The sequence below is a fragment of the Danio rerio genome, chromosome 8, assembly GCF_052040795.2.
Source record: "Danio rerio strain M-AB ecotype USA chromosome 8, GRCz13ab, whole genome shotgun sequence".
Taxonomy (NCBI): domain Eukaryota; kingdom Metazoa; phylum Chordata; class Actinopteri; order Cypriniformes; family Danionidae; genus Danio; species Danio rerio.
The window spans coordinates 60,237,737-60,258,018 of NC_141028.1; the positions used below are offsets into that span (position 1 = coordinate 60,237,737).

General features: G+C 36.4%; 1 protein-coding gene across 1 annotated transcript; it reads left to right on the plus strand.

Annotated features, from left to right (window-relative positions):
- The first annotated feature begins 4,795 nt into the window (after positions 1–4,795).
- Positions 4,796–20,278, plus strand: lmo4lb (LIM domain only 4-like b). Its single transcript, XM_087265577.1, has 7 exons — positions 4,796–5,052; positions 10,155–10,377; positions 13,641–13,737; positions 14,916–15,065; positions 15,721–16,698; positions 17,328–19,305; positions 19,716–20,278. The coding sequence occupies exons 2-5, from the start codon at positions 10,163–10,165 to the stop codon at positions 15,727–15,729; spliced, it is 471 nt and encodes a 156-aa protein (XP_087121703.1). The 5' UTR covers positions 4,796–5,052; positions 10,155–10,162; the 3' UTR covers positions 15,730–16,698; positions 17,328–19,305; positions 19,716–20,278.
- Positions 20,279–20,282: the final 4 nt, after the last annotated feature.

A 20,282-nucleotide genomic window follows, 5' to 3' on the forward strand; every position in this document is an offset into this window, starting at 1 on the left:
ACTTACTAGTTGGCCTCCATTACACTCACCCCCTAAACCTCACTCCCATCCAGATCACTGCACCAATGTAACCCCACCAGTCCTACACCACTCAACCGGCTCTGAGCTGGTATCAAACCCGCGACCTTCCATACGGGGGTCGGTTGCTCTACCAAAGAGGGTAAAGACCTCTAGCGTCCGTCACTAGAGCACCTATAGAGGTCAGAGGAGTAAGGTTTACCCAGGGCCGGAGCAAGCTGAACTGCCGCTCTAGGCAGAGGACGATCACGCCGCCCTCAACCCCAATGTGAAAACGAAAGTGACCGGTTGTGAAAATAAAGTGAGGTGTCGCGGACCTCTATTCAGCCGCCCTATGCGCGGATATAACTGAGGACGCGCGGGTGCTGAGGGAGGGAGGGAGGTGTCGCCGACGCTGCCCTCTCTATACTGCCGCCCTATGCGCGGAAATAACTGAGGACGCGCGGGTGTCGCGGACCTCTAATCTGCCACCCTACGCAGGGATTTAACTGAGGACACACGGGTGCTGATGGAGGTGTCACTGACGCTGCCCTGTCCTCTCTATTCTGTCGCCTATGCGCGAATATATCTGAGAACGTGGGTGGTGAGGGAGGTGTCGCGGACATAACTGAGGACACGGGTGATAAGAGGGGTGTTGCGGACGCCGCTCTCTCTATACTGCCGCCCTAGGCGGCCGCCTAGGTCGCCTCTATGGACGCGGCGGCCCTGGGTTTACCTGCACAGCACTTAGCTGGCCTCCATTACACAAGAACCAAAATTGGAATGCGTGTTCATAAAAATCACGTTAAATAATATTTGTTGTGTAGTCTGCAATGAAACACAAGTCAAAGTAAATTTAGTAAGTCACTACATTCTTTGTTTATTTGTGTTTTCCAAACTGTCCCAACGTTTTCTGATTTGTGGTTGTACTGTAAAGAGTGTTTCCATGAACTAAAGGAGGTTGACAGAACTTATAGTCCTCTCAATGTCTGTCTGCGTTCCCAAGCGTCATCGTTGATGTCAAACGTGTCTTTTTCTGAGATGTTTGCTCTCTCGGGGCCTCAAATACACCAACAAAAGGCTGTTTCGTTTGTTTGCAGAGTCAGATGAATTGGTCACTGTTTCAGAAAGCGCAATAAACTTTCAGACGTGTCCCCTGACAACAAAAATCTCCCAAGAGAAAGAAAAGACAACATAGTGGTGTAATTGATGACACTGAGAAGAACGGCCGAGAACAGAGCCGTGGGGTTTAAATCTGGCGAGAATTCATGCACCGGACACTTTTATGAATGGGTCACAGAATAACACTCACTGAATGTCTTTAAAGGAATGCTGCTGATTTGTAGGTGGTCCAGCTCAATGGTTTACAGGAAAAAAAGGTAATGGTAAAATATGGGATGCAAAAGGCGGCACGGTGGTGCAGTGAGTAGCCTCACAGCAAGAAGCTCACTGGTTTGAGCCTTGGCTGGGTCAGTTGGCATTTCTGTGTGGAGTTTGCATGTTCTCCTCGTGTTGCTGTGGGTTTGCTCCAGTCCAAACACATGCGCTATAGGGGAATTGGGTAAGCTAAATTGTCTGTAGTGTATGTGTGTGAATGAGTGTGGGTGTTTCCCTGTGAAGGGTTGCGGCTGGAAGAGCAAAACATATGCTGGATAAGTAATTATTAATGAATTATTTAATTGAATCAAAATCATCTTTTGTTGCAGAAACTTTTCAAAATAAATAAGAAATCAGTGTTTGATGATGCACATGCTGTACAAAATACTGTCATCTAAGTAAGTCAAATAATCGGAACTCATATATATGAGTTCATATGTGAGCCATATTATATATGGCTTCATATGTGAGTTTTGAAATTATTGTTTAATTAATTTTTACACAAGTTGATGCAAACTAAAATTTGTCTCATAGTCAAATAATGTTGATGCTTGGATTTTAATACAGTTATAATAATAATTACATATTGAGAGAGATGAAAACTATATATAATATAATATGATTCAAATATGGACAAAACCAACAGTTAAATTAAAAAAATTTAATTCCATTTTAATAAAATTTATTTATATTTATATATATATATATATATATATATATATATATATATATATATATGTAATGTATTTATATGTTGAATATGTAACATATTATATATTCATATACATGTATAAATGTTTTTTTTTTTATTAAATTATTTGGATTTTTGTTATTTGAAATTTTTTATGGCTTTTTTGACCCAATGTTTTGTTGATGCAACCCAGCATTTGTGTGTGTGTGTGTGTGTGTGTGTGTGTGTGTGTGTTGTCTGACCTCTAGTGGCCGCTACAGGCCTCTACACTGGCAGGGCAGGGGTGCCCAAACTTTTTCTTTTGAAGGACCAAAAACCAAACTTGAGTGAGGCTAGTGGGCCGAAGGTAAATATAATTGCCATGTGCAAGTTCATAATTTATGTAATAATATTTAAAAATGACCAGAAAACATTGCTTTATATTCATTAATTTTCCTTTGGTTTAGATCAGGGGTGTCAAACTCAATTCCTGGAGGGCTGAAGCCCTGCACAGTTTAGTTCCAGCCCTGCTCCAACACACTTACCTGTAGGTTTCAAACAAGCCTGAAGGACTCAATTAGTTTGATCAGGTGTGTTTAATTAGGGTTGGAACTAAACTGTGCAGAGCTGCGGCCCTTTTGGAACTGAGTTTGACACCTGTGGCTTAGATCTTATCCAATTACAGCACTACAGTTGTAGAAACATTTGGATTTAAAGGGATAGTTGACCCAAATATTAACATTTACTTACTATTTACTCTCCCTCGCGTGTTTATATGAGTTTATTTTTCTGTTGAACATAAAAGAAGTTGTTTTGAAGAATGCTTGAAACCTGCAAGCAATGACTTCCATTGTAGCAAAAACAAATACTGTTAAAGTTAATGGTTACCGGTTTCCAGCATTCTTCAGTTTGAACAAGTAAAGGGAGAGTACATGACAAATTTGATCTGTATAACATCTTAAATACGGATCTAGATTTTGGCCACTAGAGGTCAGTAAACATCCAAGTGTGCCTCGGATGAGGGAAAAATATTGTTATTAACTATTTATTAATATAAATAAAATGTATACGTTAAAACAACATATCGTAGTAAAAAAAAACTATAAAATTCTATAGGTAAATATATAATGAATAATTAAATATTAGCAATTGAAAACAATAAAACAGGACATTATAATTTATAACAAATATAACAAATTATATATAGTTATGTAATATAATGATAAGTATATTCACTCACTCACTCACTCACTAATTCATTCATTCATTCATTCATTCATTCATTTTTATTCGGCTTAGTCTCTTTCAGTTATATTATATAAGCTAATAATATTACATGTAATGGGCGTTTGAATGAAAAAAAGTGTTTCAGCTGTATGAATGTTGAATGAATGAATGTAACTGAATTAATGAATTAATGAATAACTATATGAATGAATGAATAAATGAATGAATGAGAATCAATGAATGAATGTTTGAAAATAAAAATAAATTAATGAAAATGAATGAATGAATAAAAATGAATTAATGATATGAATGAATTAATGAATAAAAAGGATCGAATAAATGCATTATTTAAAAAATGAGTGAATGAATAAATGAATTAATAAAAATGAATGAATAAATGTGTGAATACATGCATGCATGTATAAATGAATAGATGAATGAATAAATAAAAGAACGAACGAATGGACAAATTAATAAAAAATGAATGAATAAATGAATGAATAAAATAAATACATTAATTAATTAATATGTAAATGTATGCATGGATGAATAAATAGATCAATAAATAAACGAATGGGTGAATGAATAAAAATGAATGAATGAATAAAAAAGAATGAATAAAGGAAAATGAATGAATGACTAAAATGAATGAATGAATGAATGTGTGAATGTATGCATGAATGAATGAATAGATTAATGACTGACTGAATGAATGAATAAATCAAAATGAATGAATGAGTGAAAATGAATGAATGAACAAATGAATTAATAAAATAAATGAATGAATGATTAAATGAATGAATAAAATAAATGAATTAATTAATTAATATGTGAATGTACACATGAATGAATAAATGGATCAATGAATGAATGAATGAATAGATAAATTAATAAAAATGAATGAATAAGTGAAAATGAATAAATTTATAAAATGAATGAAGGAAGGAAGGAAGGAAGGAAGGAAGGAAAGAATGAATGAAATAATGAATGAATGAATGAATGAATGAATGAATGAATGAGTAGATGAATGAATGAACGAATTAATCAAAATGAATGAAAGAATGAATGAAAATAAATGATTGAATACAAATAATAGAAAAGAATTTTAGGAGAATGTTCTTTTGCAACCATAAAATAACGTTTCCAGAACAGCGTGGTCGTCATTTAAATAACCTAAATATAAAGAACGTTTTCCATTGCTATTTTTAGGTTAGTATTTTGCAATCGTAAAATAATGGTTCGGATAACCAATAAATAAACGGTAATATTTACAAAACATCAGGGAACTGCAATAAACACCTTTAAAAATAAATAAATTAATTAATTAATTAATACATAGAAATATATTCCATTATTACATTAAGGTGTCAGATGGCTTTATTGTATGGAATTATTACTTATTTATCACGCGATATTAATTATGTTATAAACCACGCCCCTTAACTATCAAACCAATCAAGGTGAAGTGCGCGGCTCTGTAACATCACGCTGGGAATAAAAAGGCGCGCGCCGCTCCGTCAGGTCAGTCAGTGATGCTGCTGTGCTCTGTGTTGAAACAGGAGGAAATTGTCGAGGTATTCTGCATGATGAGACTCAAGCAGTAAACTTACACACACCAGGTTCATTCAACATCTGTCAAAGCTACTTTGATTGAATATTGCTGCCGGTTACTGTACAATGCGGGCGTGAAGCGGAGGAGGACAGTCATAAGAGTGTTGTTGATCTGGATAAATAAACTTCATCAAGTCTGAAAACTCTCCGGAGACTGGAGGATCTTCAAGGTCAGTCCCCTGCTCTTATTAATAATTGTTGTAAAATTCGTTTTATAAGCGCATATTTGTTCATTTTTTAATAGTGACAACTTATAACTATATATATAACTATATTGTTTACCGCTACTTTGAATATTGGATCTGAAATTAGCATTAGCATCATTTAATTGCCTGTTTACGATGTTGTACTTTGATAGTCATTGGCTGATAATATTATTTGCCTATTTAGAATTTGCAAACAATGCTTTGCTGAAATTATAATAAGGAGAAAGTCTGAGTGTGCGAAATAAAACCAATTTTCAAGTCTTTTATTACACTTAAAATTAAATCTGAGTAAGTTTGAGCAGCTATATCAGGTTATGTTAGCTATTTTACCGTTTTAAATGCTGCAGTGGATTAAAATGTGTGTCTTGTATCTCTTTTGGTTTGTTATAAAAACTGACAGTGCCAGATATTATTTACTTTACTAGTTTTAGACATTATAGATTGATTCTAGAGAACATTGGTTGTATATCGATAGAAAATAATAATACTGATGAAATGTTTTTGTCCACTGACTCAGATAAAACTGGTTTTCAAGTTTAAAATGGATGGAAATTGATGGTTTTTCTTCCTAAGTACAATATAAATAGTTTTTTTAAAGAAGAAAATAATTAACATCTTTTATTTTTAGCAGGATTTCCAGAAAATACCCACTAAAATGTCATTCATTCATTCAATAAATAAATAAATAAAAGTTTACGTGGCAGAAAATCTTGTTTCAGTCATTTGTAGGTCGCAGAATACTCCTAATGTTCTTTATGTATTTATGTAATTTTTTTTTAGATGCCATTAATCGCAATTGATTATTTGATCGCTCTAATTCAAATGTAATTAATTACCAAATCTGGTACCCATTTAAAATCCTTGTAGTTCAAGATGTTCATCTTTTGGAGAAAGTCTTACTACTTTTAGTTTGGCTGAAATGAATAAAAAAATCTATAAATAATAACTTTATTATTAGTATAATTATTAAGTAATATTATTTTTCAGAACAGATTGGCTTCAGAACAAACACTCTGTTGAACGACACTTGGAAAATATTTGGAAAATAATTAAAAAAAAATCAAATTGACTCAATAAAGTTTAATAATTTGCATTTAAATGTAAGGATTGTTTGATATTTTTGTAAAATGGAAAAATGTTAAATAAATCATAAAAAAAAAGAAACATGTTAATCAGAAAAATATTGGTCATTTTGGATAACTCAAATAAAATCAAACATTCACAACAAATGAAAAACTAAAATGAAACTATCAACAGTCACTGAAAAACTAGCTGAAATAAAATAATAATAATAATAATAATAATAATAATAATAATAATAATAATGATAATAATATGGTGACACGGTGCCACTGCCATCTCATTGCAAGAAAGTCGTTGGTTCGAGTCCCGGCTGGGTCAGTTGGCATATCTGTGTGGAGTTTGCATGTTCTCCTATCTCTATTTATTTATTTTTACAGTAATTATCATTTTAAAGCAGCTTTACAAAAGGGGCACGTTATTGCATTGCAATCAAATTAAGTTATAAGTTACAATCAAATATAAGTTATTATATATAAACACAGTTAACCTGCAGTTATGGTGATGTCTGTGTGTACATGCTTAATGAAGTGTGTTTGTGCGTTCAGTTTGCTGCTAATGCTGTAGGTTATTCTTTCCTGTGCAATGTAGTGTGTAGATGCGCTTTTATATACAAATGCATCCATCAAGAGATGATTATACCCACACAGACATCTTTTTTTATATAAACATAAAACATCTTCTAACTTTTCTTCATTTGCCAAATAAATAAATAAATAAATAAACTATGATCTTTAATATGAAGACGACTGCCTGAATTCTTCATAATGAGTACTTTTATTTAATGCATTTGTATGGTTTAGGATTCATTCATTCATTTTCTTTCGGGTTAGTCCCTTTATTTATCAGGGGTCGCCACAGCGGAATGATCCACCAACTCTTCCAGCATATGTTTTACACAGTGGATGCCCTTCCAGCTGCAACACAGTACTGGGAAACACCCATACACTCTCATTCACACACATACACTACGGCCAATTGAAAATTTTTCCCCCTAAAGCGCATGTCTTTGGACTGTGTGGGAAACCAGAGGACCCGGAGGACAAACACGCCAACATGGGAAGAACATGCAAACTCCACACAGAAATGTTAACTTACTCAGCTACGACTTGAAACAATGACCTTCTTGCTGTGAGGCCACACAATGAATGAATAAGTGAAAATGAATGACAGTTTTGGACAGTTTTGTTTTGGAAGGGCATCCTCTGTGTAAAACATATCTTGGAATATTTGGTGGTTCATTCTGCTGTGGAGACCCTTGATAGATAAAGCGACTACGCCGAATGAAAATGAACGAATTAGTTTTAGTTGAGTTTTTTGTAAACTATTTTGTCTTTGTTTCTATATATTCATTCATTCATTTTCTTGTCGGCTTAGTCCCTTTATTATTCCGGGGTCGCCCCAGCGGAATGAACCGCCAACTTATCCAGCAGGTTTTTACGCAGCGGATGCCCTTCCAGTCACAACCCATCTCTGGGAAATCTGATATATTTAGCTTTAGTTTAGTTTTAGTTGTTCTAGTAATGGTTTTAGTTAACTTTTTATTTTTTGTTTTATATAATTTATTAAGGGGTTTTCACCTTTATTGGGAACAGACAGTGGAGATTTTACAGACAGGAAAGTGTGGGTAGCAGAGATAGGGAAGGATCGGCAAAGGACCTCAAGCCGGGAATTGAACTCGGGTCACCGTGAGCACCTTGATGCTGTGTGTCGACACCCTAACCACTAGACTATTGGCGCTGACGAGTTTTTATTTTGTGAACATTTTTTTTTCTGCTTGTTTCAATATTTTTAGTTTTATTAATTTGTGTCTTAGTAGTAGTTTTAGTTGTTTATGTGAATGTGTTCCTTATATATATATATATATATATATATATATATATATATATATATATATATATATATATATATATATATATATATATATATATATATATATAAGGGTGAATAATTCTGACTTCAACTGTGTGTGTGTGTATATATATATATATATCAGGGCCGGAGTGGGACTCACTTTCAGCCCTGGAGTTTCAAGCCAGACCGGCCCATCTCAGTTCACGACTGACTATATTAAAATAAGGTCATTTACATTCAGTTTATAATGACACTATCACGTCCTTTTCAAGAAAACAGCTGCTTTAGAAATTCAAATGTTCAAAAGCCCTAACAGTATTATATGTCTTAAAAAAAATAATATAAGTTTCCAGGTGAGAATCGAACACGGGTCGGACGGCGTAGTAACGCAACATGTTTACCACTGTTCCACTATAGCGCCAATTCAGGGAGAGAAAAAAAAAGTATTGGACTGTGAACTGCAAGACACGGTAGTTCTTTCTATTGATGGCTTAATTTTTTTCTCCCCTTTTTAGATTTCTGATTAAGCTATGTCAGATTTATTAATGTATTAAATCATCTGATTTTCATTGAGCAGCTGTATTATTCATTAATATTAATTATTCGAATTCGCTGTTTGGGGTCGAATTATGATAGTTAACGTTACATCATCATTAACGTTAGTTCACCTGCAGGCTGCATCTTGCTCACGGGGCTGCGAGAAAATAAATAAGAAGAGCGGCGCTGCGGCAAAATAATAAATAAAAAGAGTGAAGCTATGGTCAAATAAATAAATAAATGAAAAAAGTGCGACTGCTGAGAGTGCAAGCAGCTAGGGACACCGGCCCTCACGGCCAAAAAAACGGACCGGCCCACCGGGAATTCTCCTGGTGCTCCCGATTAGCCAATCCGGGCCTGGTATATATATATACAGTATATATATATATATTATGAGGACATTGGGGACAAGTGTACACAGTTTCCTGTGAGGGTTTGGTTTAGCGGAAGGGAAAGAGAATATGAGCAATTCAATGCAAATGTCAACTTTGCTATGAAAAGTTTCCACCAAAATGGTAAAACCCTATCTAGATTTTTTTTTGTGTAGGCTTGTATTTTACACTGTAAAATTACTCAAATTTAAAAGTTTAAGCAATTATATTTGATTTACCAAAGTCCCACAAGTGCCAGTTTTACATCTGACACATCCATATTCAAGCGTTTCCCTCATAAATGCTAAAAATGTCAAATAAAATCAAATCAACCATGTTTGTTCTATAGAGAGCCGACTCTTATCCTTTTAATTAGAGCAATTTATCATTTTGAGACCAGGCATGATCAGACGGTCTATACCAGATGTCGAATTGGACATTTTAGGTTGACACTTATTTTTATTAAATAACAAAGAATCACCTGAATGTAGTTACTGCCAGACTGCTCTTACCATAAAACATATTCTGTTGGAATGTGGAAGTTTAAATTCCATTAGACAACATTTTTATAAGGAGAGCACTTTGATGGACATTTTTAAAAAGGTACCACCAGGTAGAGTTTTAAATAATTTATCAAAAATAGAACTGAAAAATCATATTTAACTTTGAATAAATTTTGGGGTGAATTTTAACTGTTTATATTTTATATATTTGTCTAAGTAACCTTTTTTTTTTTTAGTGCAATACAAATTTGCTTTTATCATGTAATATTTTATGTATATCCATTTTGCCATGAAATAGCCATAAGTTTCTTATGTGGTAATAAATAAATATTAATCCTGTTGATTAGCATTGTTTCTTATAGCTTGTGCAGTTTAATTTACAGAATTTCTACAAAGTATGTTGTATACCGTAAGCTGGCAGACTTTTTGGCCACATCCATAACACATGCTTATTTCCTTCATTCGAAATAGAAGAAATGTTTACAGATCAATATTTTCTGATGCCATAACTCTGTTTAGTTGTGGAAAATGTAAGCAGATGTCTGAATATGATGTTAACATGTTTATTCTTTCTATGTGCATTTATGATTTGAGATTTTACTGCAAATGTCACATCCATAATGCTGAAATTGCTCCGTTTGTACAGTTAAAAACACAATGGAAACTATGGAATGTCCCCACAACTCACAAAAGCAAGCCTGTGTGTTTGTGCATTCTTCAGGCGCAGTGATGGTGAACAGCCAGGTCCCGGGCGGTGTGTGTGTGTCCCGCTCGTGTGCCGGCTGCGGGGGCCGAATCTCGGACCGGTTCCTGCTGTTCTCCATGGAGCGGTACTGGCACTCGCGCTGCCTGAAGTGCTCCTGCTGTCAGGCTCAGCTGGGGGAGATCGGCTCCACGTGCTACAGCAAGAGCGGCATGATCCTCTGCAGGACCGACTACATCAGGTCAGACACAGGCTTTGTGGATGGCACACAGGCAGGGGTGTAGTTTGTGGGGTGGATAGGGAGGAGGTAACACTTCCGATTACAACCGCCCATTATCTACGTGTAAAAATGGTCATTTATTAAATCAAGCGGGTGCACAGTGGCTCAGTGGTTATCACAGCTAGAAAGTCTCTGCTTCGAGTCCCGGCTGGAACAGTTGGCATTTTTTGTGTGGAGTTTGCATGTTCTCCTCATGTTGGTGTGGGTTTTCTCTGGGTGCTCCGGTTTCCCAAAGACACGCGCTATAGGGGAATTGGGGAAACTAAATTGTTTATAGTGTGTATGGGTGTTTCCCACTACAGGGTTGCGGCTGGAAGGGCATCAGCTGTGTAAAACATATACTGGATAAGTTGGCGGTTCATTCCACTGTGGCAACCTCTGATAAATAAAGGACTAAGCCAAAGGAGAACGAATGAATAAAATTAAATCAAGCACACCAGCACTTTTAAAGCCCCCTAGAGTGTCCCGAAGCGTAGTATGTTGAAATGTGCATGCTAATGGTTCCTGGATGGTTGACGATTACCTGTAGATATTCAAGTGTAGATCTGTCTGTACTCTAACCGCTAATATTGCTCACGATTCAAAACGTGCTGGATGTGAACTTGATTAGAACTACAAACTGGGGTAAAAACTGTAAACAAACTACAAAAATGGCGGACACACAAGACTAACCGTAAAGTAAAAGAAGGCTTCGGTAAAGTTGAGTGAAGTACTATTAATTTATAATTACCTACTGTTAAAGTACTAATTAATATCTAGCCAACTGGAATATATTTAATATATCAATAATAATAATAATAATAATATAATATAATAATAATTTAATATTTAATATAATATAATAATTAATATAATATATAATTAATATAATAATTTAACATATCAATAATAATAATAATAATATATTTAAATATTTAAAAAAACTCCAGGATGACACAAGTTTTCATTTTTCTAGAACAGTGGATCTTAAACTGTGGTAACAGGCTTCCTTCTAGTGGTACACGGAGAAATCCAATATCAATGTCATATGTACATGCAACATATATTAACATATATTGGCATATATACTAACCCTATATTAAAAAATTTATCAAAAATAGTTTATATATATTAATATGATGACATATAGCCTATATTTCTGAGGTCCAAGCAACATTTCCAGGTTTTGAGGAATAGGATACTATAGGTTAACACTTTACATTTAAATACAGGATTTTTTTTTACTTTAAGAACAGTAGCCTACTGTTTTTAATGAACTTTTAAATGCAAGTTTTAATTTAAACGTTGACATTTTATTTAGTTTGTTTGTTCATTTTTTTTTACATATAAGCACAGTAGAGTGTTAATGTTCAAGCTGTTTATAATGTTTAACGTGGCTGATAATAATATATATTCTTAATAATAGTAGTTAATCTGTCACGATTTTAAATTGCAGCATTGTAGCTGCTTTACTCGGGCTACCACGCTACTGTATTTCCTGTATTCATTATAGTGCTGTATTTGGTCATTATAGTGGTACTTGGAGGGACAGTTTTTTTTTCTGAGGTGGTACTTGGTGAAAAAAGTTTGAGAACCACTGTTCTAGAACACAGATGCCCATAGTAGGGCCCATGGTAGCCTTAAGCCGCCACTGAACACAGCATTTGGACACGAGTGTCCGAATACGCCCCCTTGTGGCAGCCGCACAGAATTCTCAGTTCTGACGTGCACCATGGGAGAGAAGCTGTTCTCGCTGTGTCCGAAATAAGAATGCGAAAGCAATTCTCCGTGGTTGAATGAATGAATGAATACTAGAAACTCTAAACTCTAAAAATAAATGCTATATACGCTAAATATATCGGAGGTAATGTGGAGACAACATAAAACATTATATTTTTATTACTTTATTACCTACATTTATGAATAGAAATGTTTTTTTTTTAAACAACAAAATAAAGTCCTAATTCTCATCTCGCGCACACGGACCTGCTTGAACAACACTGGAATACATCGCATCCAGTCGGCCGGTCGCAAACGGTGTAGTTTAAATATTTCAACGGATCCGCAGCTCAATTGGGATCCGAATTTACCGCATACGAAGATGATCGGAAATCCACGCAGCTCCCGGACTACTCTCCACAGTTTGCCGTTTGTCATGTGCAGTGGAAAGGAGGCTTTAGATTTGGCCCGCCATCCCATCTGAGAAGAGAGGGAGAATGGTGGTTGGGGCGAATGCCTTTGATAGAGATCTTTCATTCATTTCCTTTTTAGCTTAGTCCCTTTATTAACCAGGGTTCGCCACAGTGGAATGAACCGCCAACTATTCCAGCATATGTTTAACGCATTGGATGCCCTTCTTGCTGCAACCCAGTACCGGGAAACACCCATACACACTCATTCACACACATACACTGCCAGTTTAGTCCATCAATTCCCCTATAGCGCGTGTGTTTGGACTGTGGGGGAAACCAGAGCACCCGGAGGAAACCACACAAAAAAGGCCAACTTACCCAGTCGGGACTCGAACCAGTGCCCTTCTTGCTGTGAGGCCACAGTGCTAACCACTGAGCCACGATGCCGCCCTAAATTTGACATTTAGAAACTATAAATGCATCAGAAAGATAGAGTTATATTAGACATTCATTCATTCATTCATTCATTTTCTTTTCAGCTTAGTCCCTTTATTAATCTTTGAACGCCACAGCGGGATGAACCGCCAACTTATCCAGCATATGTTTTACCCAGCGGATGTCCTCCCAGCCGCAACCCATCACTGGGAAATATATTAGATATAATTAAGCAAAATTACAAATGCCAAACCTTCTCATGCGCTCCTCAAATACCACACATGATTTAGTTTTCACCACTAATAACGAGTGCGACAGGCTTTTAACTCCTCCTGTATTTCTTCACCTCCACATTTCATTCTGACCCACCCAAAAGAATCGTAATCGTTTTAACAAAGACGCGAGCCGATAATGAGACCGTTCGAGTCTCCACAGTCATTTGCAATTCAAATAGCGCAGGCAAAAGTTGTGTGAAGCTGTAGTTGTCACGCTATGCTGACGAGCAGTTTTGCTCTTGTGTTGATTTGCATTGTGCTCATTTGCATGATGATGATGATGATGATGATGATGATGCATCGTCTCCTGCTCCCACAGAGAACATCATAACTCTGGTGTTTAACAAGCGGCTCTGTGGGAAATCACAATGTGTGTGTGTGTGTGTGTGTGTGTGTGTTTCAGGTTGTTCGGGCACACTGGAGCATGCAGTGCGTGTGGTCAGTCCATTCCTGCCAGTGAAATGGTCATGCGGGCGCAGGGAAACGTTTACCACCTTAAGGTTGGTTACGGAAAGCATGATTTAGAAATTCAAAAGAAAAACTATATTTCAAGCAGAAATTGACCTGTCCTTTGTCATATTTTACAGCAAATTAGAAACACCTGATTAAAAAGTCTCACAAGGTCCAAAAGTTGCACTGATAAAAACTGCTTTAGTGTAAAAGTCAGATTTAATTTAATTTTGCATTTTAAATTTAATTTAAACGTAATTATTTTAAATAAATGTAATTTTAATAATCATAATAATCATAATGATCATAATAATAATCATCATCATGATAATAATCATAATAAAGAATAATTAATAATAATAATAATTATTGTGACTATTTTTTATTCCATTTTAATTTAATATTAATTAAATTTAATTCTATTTTATTATTTAATTAAAATGTAATTGTTTAATTAAAATAGGCAACTGGTAGCTCTAAATAATAATAATAATAATGATAAATTGCAAAATTAACATACAACAAATTTACAACAAGCAATGCAACTTGTGACTATTTTAAAATCTATTTTAATTAAATTTTATATTTTAATTTAATTACAATATATTATTTAATTAATATAATTATTTAATTAAAACAGGCAACTGGCATCCCTAAATATTATTATTATTATTATTAATTTTATTATTATAATGAATAAGCTCTAAATATTATTAATAATAATAATAACAACAACAACAGCATATTTCATGTACAACAAGCAATGCAACTTGTGACTGTTTAATTCTATTTAAATTTTATTAATTCGAATTTTTACATTTTCTATTTTCTATGAATTTATTTTAATTTAAAAACATTTTATTATTTAATTAAAACAGGCAACTGGCAGTCCTAAATATTATTATTATTATTATTATTAGTAGTAGTAGTAATAATAAAAATTAATTAATAAATTAATAATAAAAACGGCACAATTCGCAATGCAACTTGTGGCTATTGTTATTTCTTTTTAAAATTGTCTTTATTTATTTATTTATTTTGTTTAAATGTTAAAATAACTGATACAATTTTTGTCACATTTTAATATTACATTTTTATTATTTATTATTATTATATTTAAATTTATTTAAATATTTAATCACAACTGGCTGCCTAATAATAATAATAATAATAATAATAATATATATATTTAATATATATAGATATTTCTTTCTCTTCTCTGGTCCAGTGCTTCTCCTGTGCAACGTGCAGAAACCAGTTGGTCCCCGGGGACCGGTTCCATTATGTAAACGGCACCATATTTTGTGAACACGACCGTCCCGGAGCAGCACTTCTCAACACTCACCTGCAGAGCAACCCAGTCCTGCCCGACCAGAAGGTGAGTGAAGGTGCTTAATTCTGATTGGCTGGTAAGCATTCTCAGATGTGCAGTTATTTTCAGATACATGCACACACATAAAATAGTTCCGGCAAGTTAAGAGCTGCTCCATATCACTACGCTCAGTTATTGCACAGCTACAACATTCAAACACCACAGCAAAACACAGCTCAAGGCTTTGGAGGAGATGTGGAAGAGACTAGTGCTGCACACGGGAGCAGTTTGAGAATTTCTGTGTGGAGTTTGCATGTTCTCCCTATGTAGGCGTGGGTTTCCTCCGGTTTCCCCCACAGTCCAAACACATGCGCTATAGGGGAATTGATGAACTAAATTAGCTGTAGTGTATGTGTGTGTGTGTGAATGAGTGTGTATGGGAGTTTCCCAGTACTGGGTTGCAGCTGGAAGGGCATCCGCTGCATGAAACATATGCTGGAATAGTTGGCGGTTCATTCCACTGTGGCGACCCCTGATAAATAAAGGGACTAAGCCTCAGAAAAAGCAACAGTACCAATAAGTTTTCCAAATAATTCAGCAGTCCATTGTCAAATAAGTGATTTTTAGTACTATGACATCTTATCGGAGGCAATCTGACTTGACAGTGGACTAAATAAAGCTTATTCAAGTAAAGTGTCCTCCTCCCTCTTGTGTGTTGTAGGTTTGCTGAAGGACTCTTCATCTCTGCTCCTCTCATGCACTTATTTTTACAGCCTAAAATTCACACGCAGACTCGATTGAATGAGACGCTCCTTCGGGCTGATGGAAGCATTTCTGTATCTCAGACTTCAGATGAAGCCGCGGCGGATCCTGCAGTATCTCTCATGCTGATATCGTGGCCCCTGAAAACAGAAGTAGCGTGTCTATTTTCACACAGGATATCCTGCCAGAATGGCGTCTAACCTCGCAGAGAAACCTTCAGCGCTCGCTTGTGTTAAACTCTGCTCACTTTGTTTTCAATTTCATGTCAGATTTGTTTGAAGCAGAATTTTCATTGAGAGAATGTAGAGTTGAAGTCAGAACTACTCGCCCTTCTGTACGTATTTGTCCACTATTTTTGATTTTTTTTCAACACAAATCTTAATAGTTTTAATAACTCATTTCTAATTACTGATTTCTTTCTCTTTGTCATGATGACAGCACATAATATAAGACTAGACATTCTTCAAGACACTAGTGTTCAGATTAAAGTGACATGTAAAGGCTTCACTAGGGTAATTAGGGTAAAGTTAGGGTAATTAGGCAAGTCATTGTATAACAGTGGTTTGTTCTGGAGACAATCCAACACTAATATTGCTGAAGGGGGTTAATATTATTGAGCTTAACATGGCTTTAAAACAATTAAAAACTGTTTTTCTTCTAGCCGAAATAAAACAAATCAGACTTTCTCCAGAAGAACTAATATTAGAGGAAATACTGTGAAAAACTCCTGAATCTGTTCAACATCATTTGGGAAATATCTAAAAAAAGAAAATCACAGGACGGTGAATAATTTTGACTTCTACTGTATATTTGAAGTAGGGATGAGGCAAATTTGAAATTGAGATAAATGTCAAAAGTCTTACAAAATTACTTTAGATTATTAACTAAAAAATAAATAATATTGCAAACCCATTTTGGTTTCGGTTTTCTGCCTAGGGCAGGGTTTTTCAAAGTCTACGACAGTGGGCCTCCCTTTTGACACAACTTATCCATTGGCGCCCCCGTCCTCCCAAACACGCACGCACACACGCGCACACACGCACACACAAAATTCTGGAGGTTTTCCTGCTACCTCATCATGCTTGGTTTCAAGGTGTCGCCGAAGTTTAGCGGGTCTCATGCTGTCATTAGCCAAAATATCTTGACAAACCACACATAAAGGTCGTGGTTCATCAGCTGGTCCTGTTCACGTGAATCCTAAACTCAAATACTGATCATCATATCGTCGTCTTTTGGGTTTAAGTCCTGAACTTGAAGGCTTTGAATCGGGGGGTCTCAGAAACCGATCCATTGTATTAGCAGGCATATACCTGTATTGGCGGGCTTGCCAAACAGAAACGAATTCACAGCTATGGCCTTCTGGGTAAAAAAGGTTTTGTTATTTTTGACGTATATTTTTTTTTAGCTTTGTTTAATTAAAATGTTTAAAAATAATAAAAAATACATATAATAATTAAACTTAATAATTATATTTTTATTATATTATATTTTTCCCGCGCCTCCCCTGACATGCTCTGGCGCCCCCCAGGAGAGGCGCGCCTCACACTTTGAAAACCCCTGGCCTAGGGCATTCAGAATATCCCAACCTAGGCTCATTGCAGATTGTACTCAGGTCTACATATCTGGGAACAGCGACATGCATAACCAGAGGTACGTCTGCTCGCAGTCTTTGTTTTTGCAAATCCACCAGAGGCCGCTGTGTGCACTTTTTGAAGATCTCGAATTTCTCTCGCGCATCCTCTTCTTGTGTAAATCGACCAGAGGGCGCAATATACACTTTAGCCCACCAGGGGGTGCATTTCCCAAACAACGATGTAACTCGCGGCTGAACTATCACATCATCGTTTGGGAAAAGAACGAAGTAGTGACGAGTGTTTCCCAAAACTCGTAGATTTTCTGTCGCAGATCCATCGCTTGAACCACGTTATAGCGTAAAATATCGGTTATAGTAGTTTGTCGCATTTGATTTTTAAAGGTTTGTTAAATAAATTAACGCAACAATGCTCATTTAAATATTCATTTGGATATGAATTAAAAACTATGCAGATATAACCCTCTCACGATTAAAAAAAACTCTTATATCTCTGCTTCTACGTCCATCATTCTCATCAAAAGAGCACGCAATGCTCCGTAAACTCTTTGAAACAGACAAACTCTGGAACATGGCCTGCTCCGGAGCAGGTTATCTTCAGGGAGTAAGGTGCTAAGGTTAGTTATCATACCCTAAAAGTTACCCCCGTATCCGGAACCGAATGCTGAGGTTATCCAGCTACTTACTCTTAAACTTAACCTGCTTTCTGGAATACCCCCCAGAGGTCTAGTCGCAGGCATAAAAGTTTGCGATGCAGTTTGCGAATGTTCGTTGGAACGACTGATTTGCTAAACGGCAAATCAACAAACTTTGTTTGTAACGACGGAACTTGCAACCTTAGTTGGCTAATGATGGTTTTCGGAAACACACAGCAGGCCAGCTTGCTGTCAACTGGCTGACCAACTGACCCACCCTCCCCCTTCCCTTAACCCAACCCATAGTGTTTTCAAAAGCAGTCTAGAAAAGAAAAGGCTGTCGCGGCTGCATGATTTCACCACATTTTTAGCCTGTTGTTTATTTATTCACTTTATTTTTTATCATTTGTTTTACCTGGTTTCCGGAACCGTTCTTCACCAGACTCGAACTCCATCGTTGCTGCCAACTCTGCATCCCAAGTCCACCACCGTACCCGGTGAGCTACTGGGCAAACTGGTAACAGCAGAAAAGCTGTCCATATGGAGGTAAACAGTCAGCTGGTAACGTAAAAAGGAACAGAAGCCGTTGGCAGCGTCACACCTCCCTGTAGTGTTCGTTTTAAAGCCGAAATGCAGCCTGACATACCTCTGGGTACATAATTCACATGCTCCAGGAATGTAGACAGGAGTAGGTATCCACAGTGAGCCTGTGTTTCAATATTTGGTTTAGGCCCACAGTATTTATTTCAGTGCATGCTTAGTTTCACGAGTCGAAAGAGGCTGAATTTGCTTATTTTATACACCGTCAAGCCTGAAACGACCCATACCCCTTGACAAATTCTGACTATGTTCAAATGTAAATAAAAGCTAAAAATAGTTTTTTCCACAGCGATGCCTCTTGTACATTGTCTTATTATCTTTTGGGAGAGGTCTGTGTCATTTCCACTTAAAAAACAACAATTTCAATGCCTCATTCACACTAGCAGGGACTTTGTAGCTGCCTGTCACTCTGGCTGGCGCCCTGCTGCTAACGCAGGTCTGTGTAGCACAGAGAATGCAAGCAGCCACTGCAGGAGCTGAAAGAAGGTCATGTGAGCTCTACTGGTGCTCCTATTGGCTGTCGCTCAAAGTCGCTCTTGATTTGCATAAAGTTGAAGGATTCTCAACTTTGTCATGTCCCTCGACACGCCCACCTGGTCGCCAGCGGTCGATGTCGCTCACATAGACTTAGGGTCGCAGGAATTTGCTCGCTCTCTGTTGAAATGAACGGTTGATTTGCTGCTGCGAGTGTGAATGAGGCTCAAGTTAGAATTTACCTGCTAAAAAATCCATCTTAAACCAGCCTAGGCTGGTTGGCTGGTTTTAGCTGGTCGACCAGGCTGGTTTTAGAGGGGCTTTGGCCACTTCCAGGCTGGTTTCCAGCCATTTCCAGCCTGGTCTTAGCTGGTCAGGCTGGAAAATGACCAGCTAAATCCAGCTAAAACCAGCTTGACCAGCCTGGTTTAAGCTGGACATAGCTGGTTTTGGCTGGGCTCCCAGCCTGGCTAGGCTGGTCAAGCTGGTTTTAGGTGGTCATCTCCCTGCCTAACCAGCTAAGACCAGGCTGGAAATGGCTGGAAACCAGCCTGGAAGTGGCCAAAACCCCTCTAAAACCAGCCTGGTTGACCAGCTAAAACCAGCCAACCAGTCTAGGCTGGTTTAAGCTGGATTTTTCAGCAAGGTTAACAGGGGTGTGAATAATCATAAATATATTTTTCTTGTGTCAAAGAGAAAAATGAGTTAGTTTCACTAAATTTGGTCTTTTTTTTTCAATAGCTCAGTTCACACTGGAGTAATTTTTCAAACCAAGCATACAATTTAATTTGTTTTATTGTTATTTTTATTATTGTTATTTTTACTTAGTTTTTATCTTAAATGTCCAATCACAAGGATTTTATTTTCACATCTAGGCCAAGTAATGCTAAATGTGAACGCACCTTTTCTCACGTGCAAAATTGGTAATGGAAAATGTTTCACTCTTGCATTAAACACACAGGTGGATTACGATAACAACGTTTTGCGGTACGGTAGTAAATGCTACTGTATTTTAACGTCAGAATAAAGTAAATGGGGTCAGTTTTGATTTCACATTGCTTATAATGTCAAAATATATATATCTTCTGGACATCGTTCAGGATGTAGAGTTGTAAATATGTTTTTATAACAGTACTTTCTGTAATGCTTGAATATCTGCTCAGCGTGTGATGTCTGTTTATGCTGTAATTATCCAATAAATGCAAAATGCAACAAAACCCC

Bases quoted from the DNA above. Each gene is read 5' to 3' on its own strand.
- lmo4lb (XM_087265577.1), top strand. From the start codon at position 10,163: ATGGTGAACAGCCAGGTCCCGGGCGGTGTGTGTGTGTCCCGCTCGTGT. The intron at 10,378-13,640 runs GTCAGACACAGG...TGTGTGTTTCAG, and splicing joins TGCAGGACCGACTACATCAG to GTTGTTCGGGCACACTGGAG. The intron at 13,738-14,915 runs GTTGGTTACGGA...TCTCTGGTCCAG, and splicing joins GAAACGTTTACCACCTTAAG to TGCTTCTCCTGTGCAACGTG.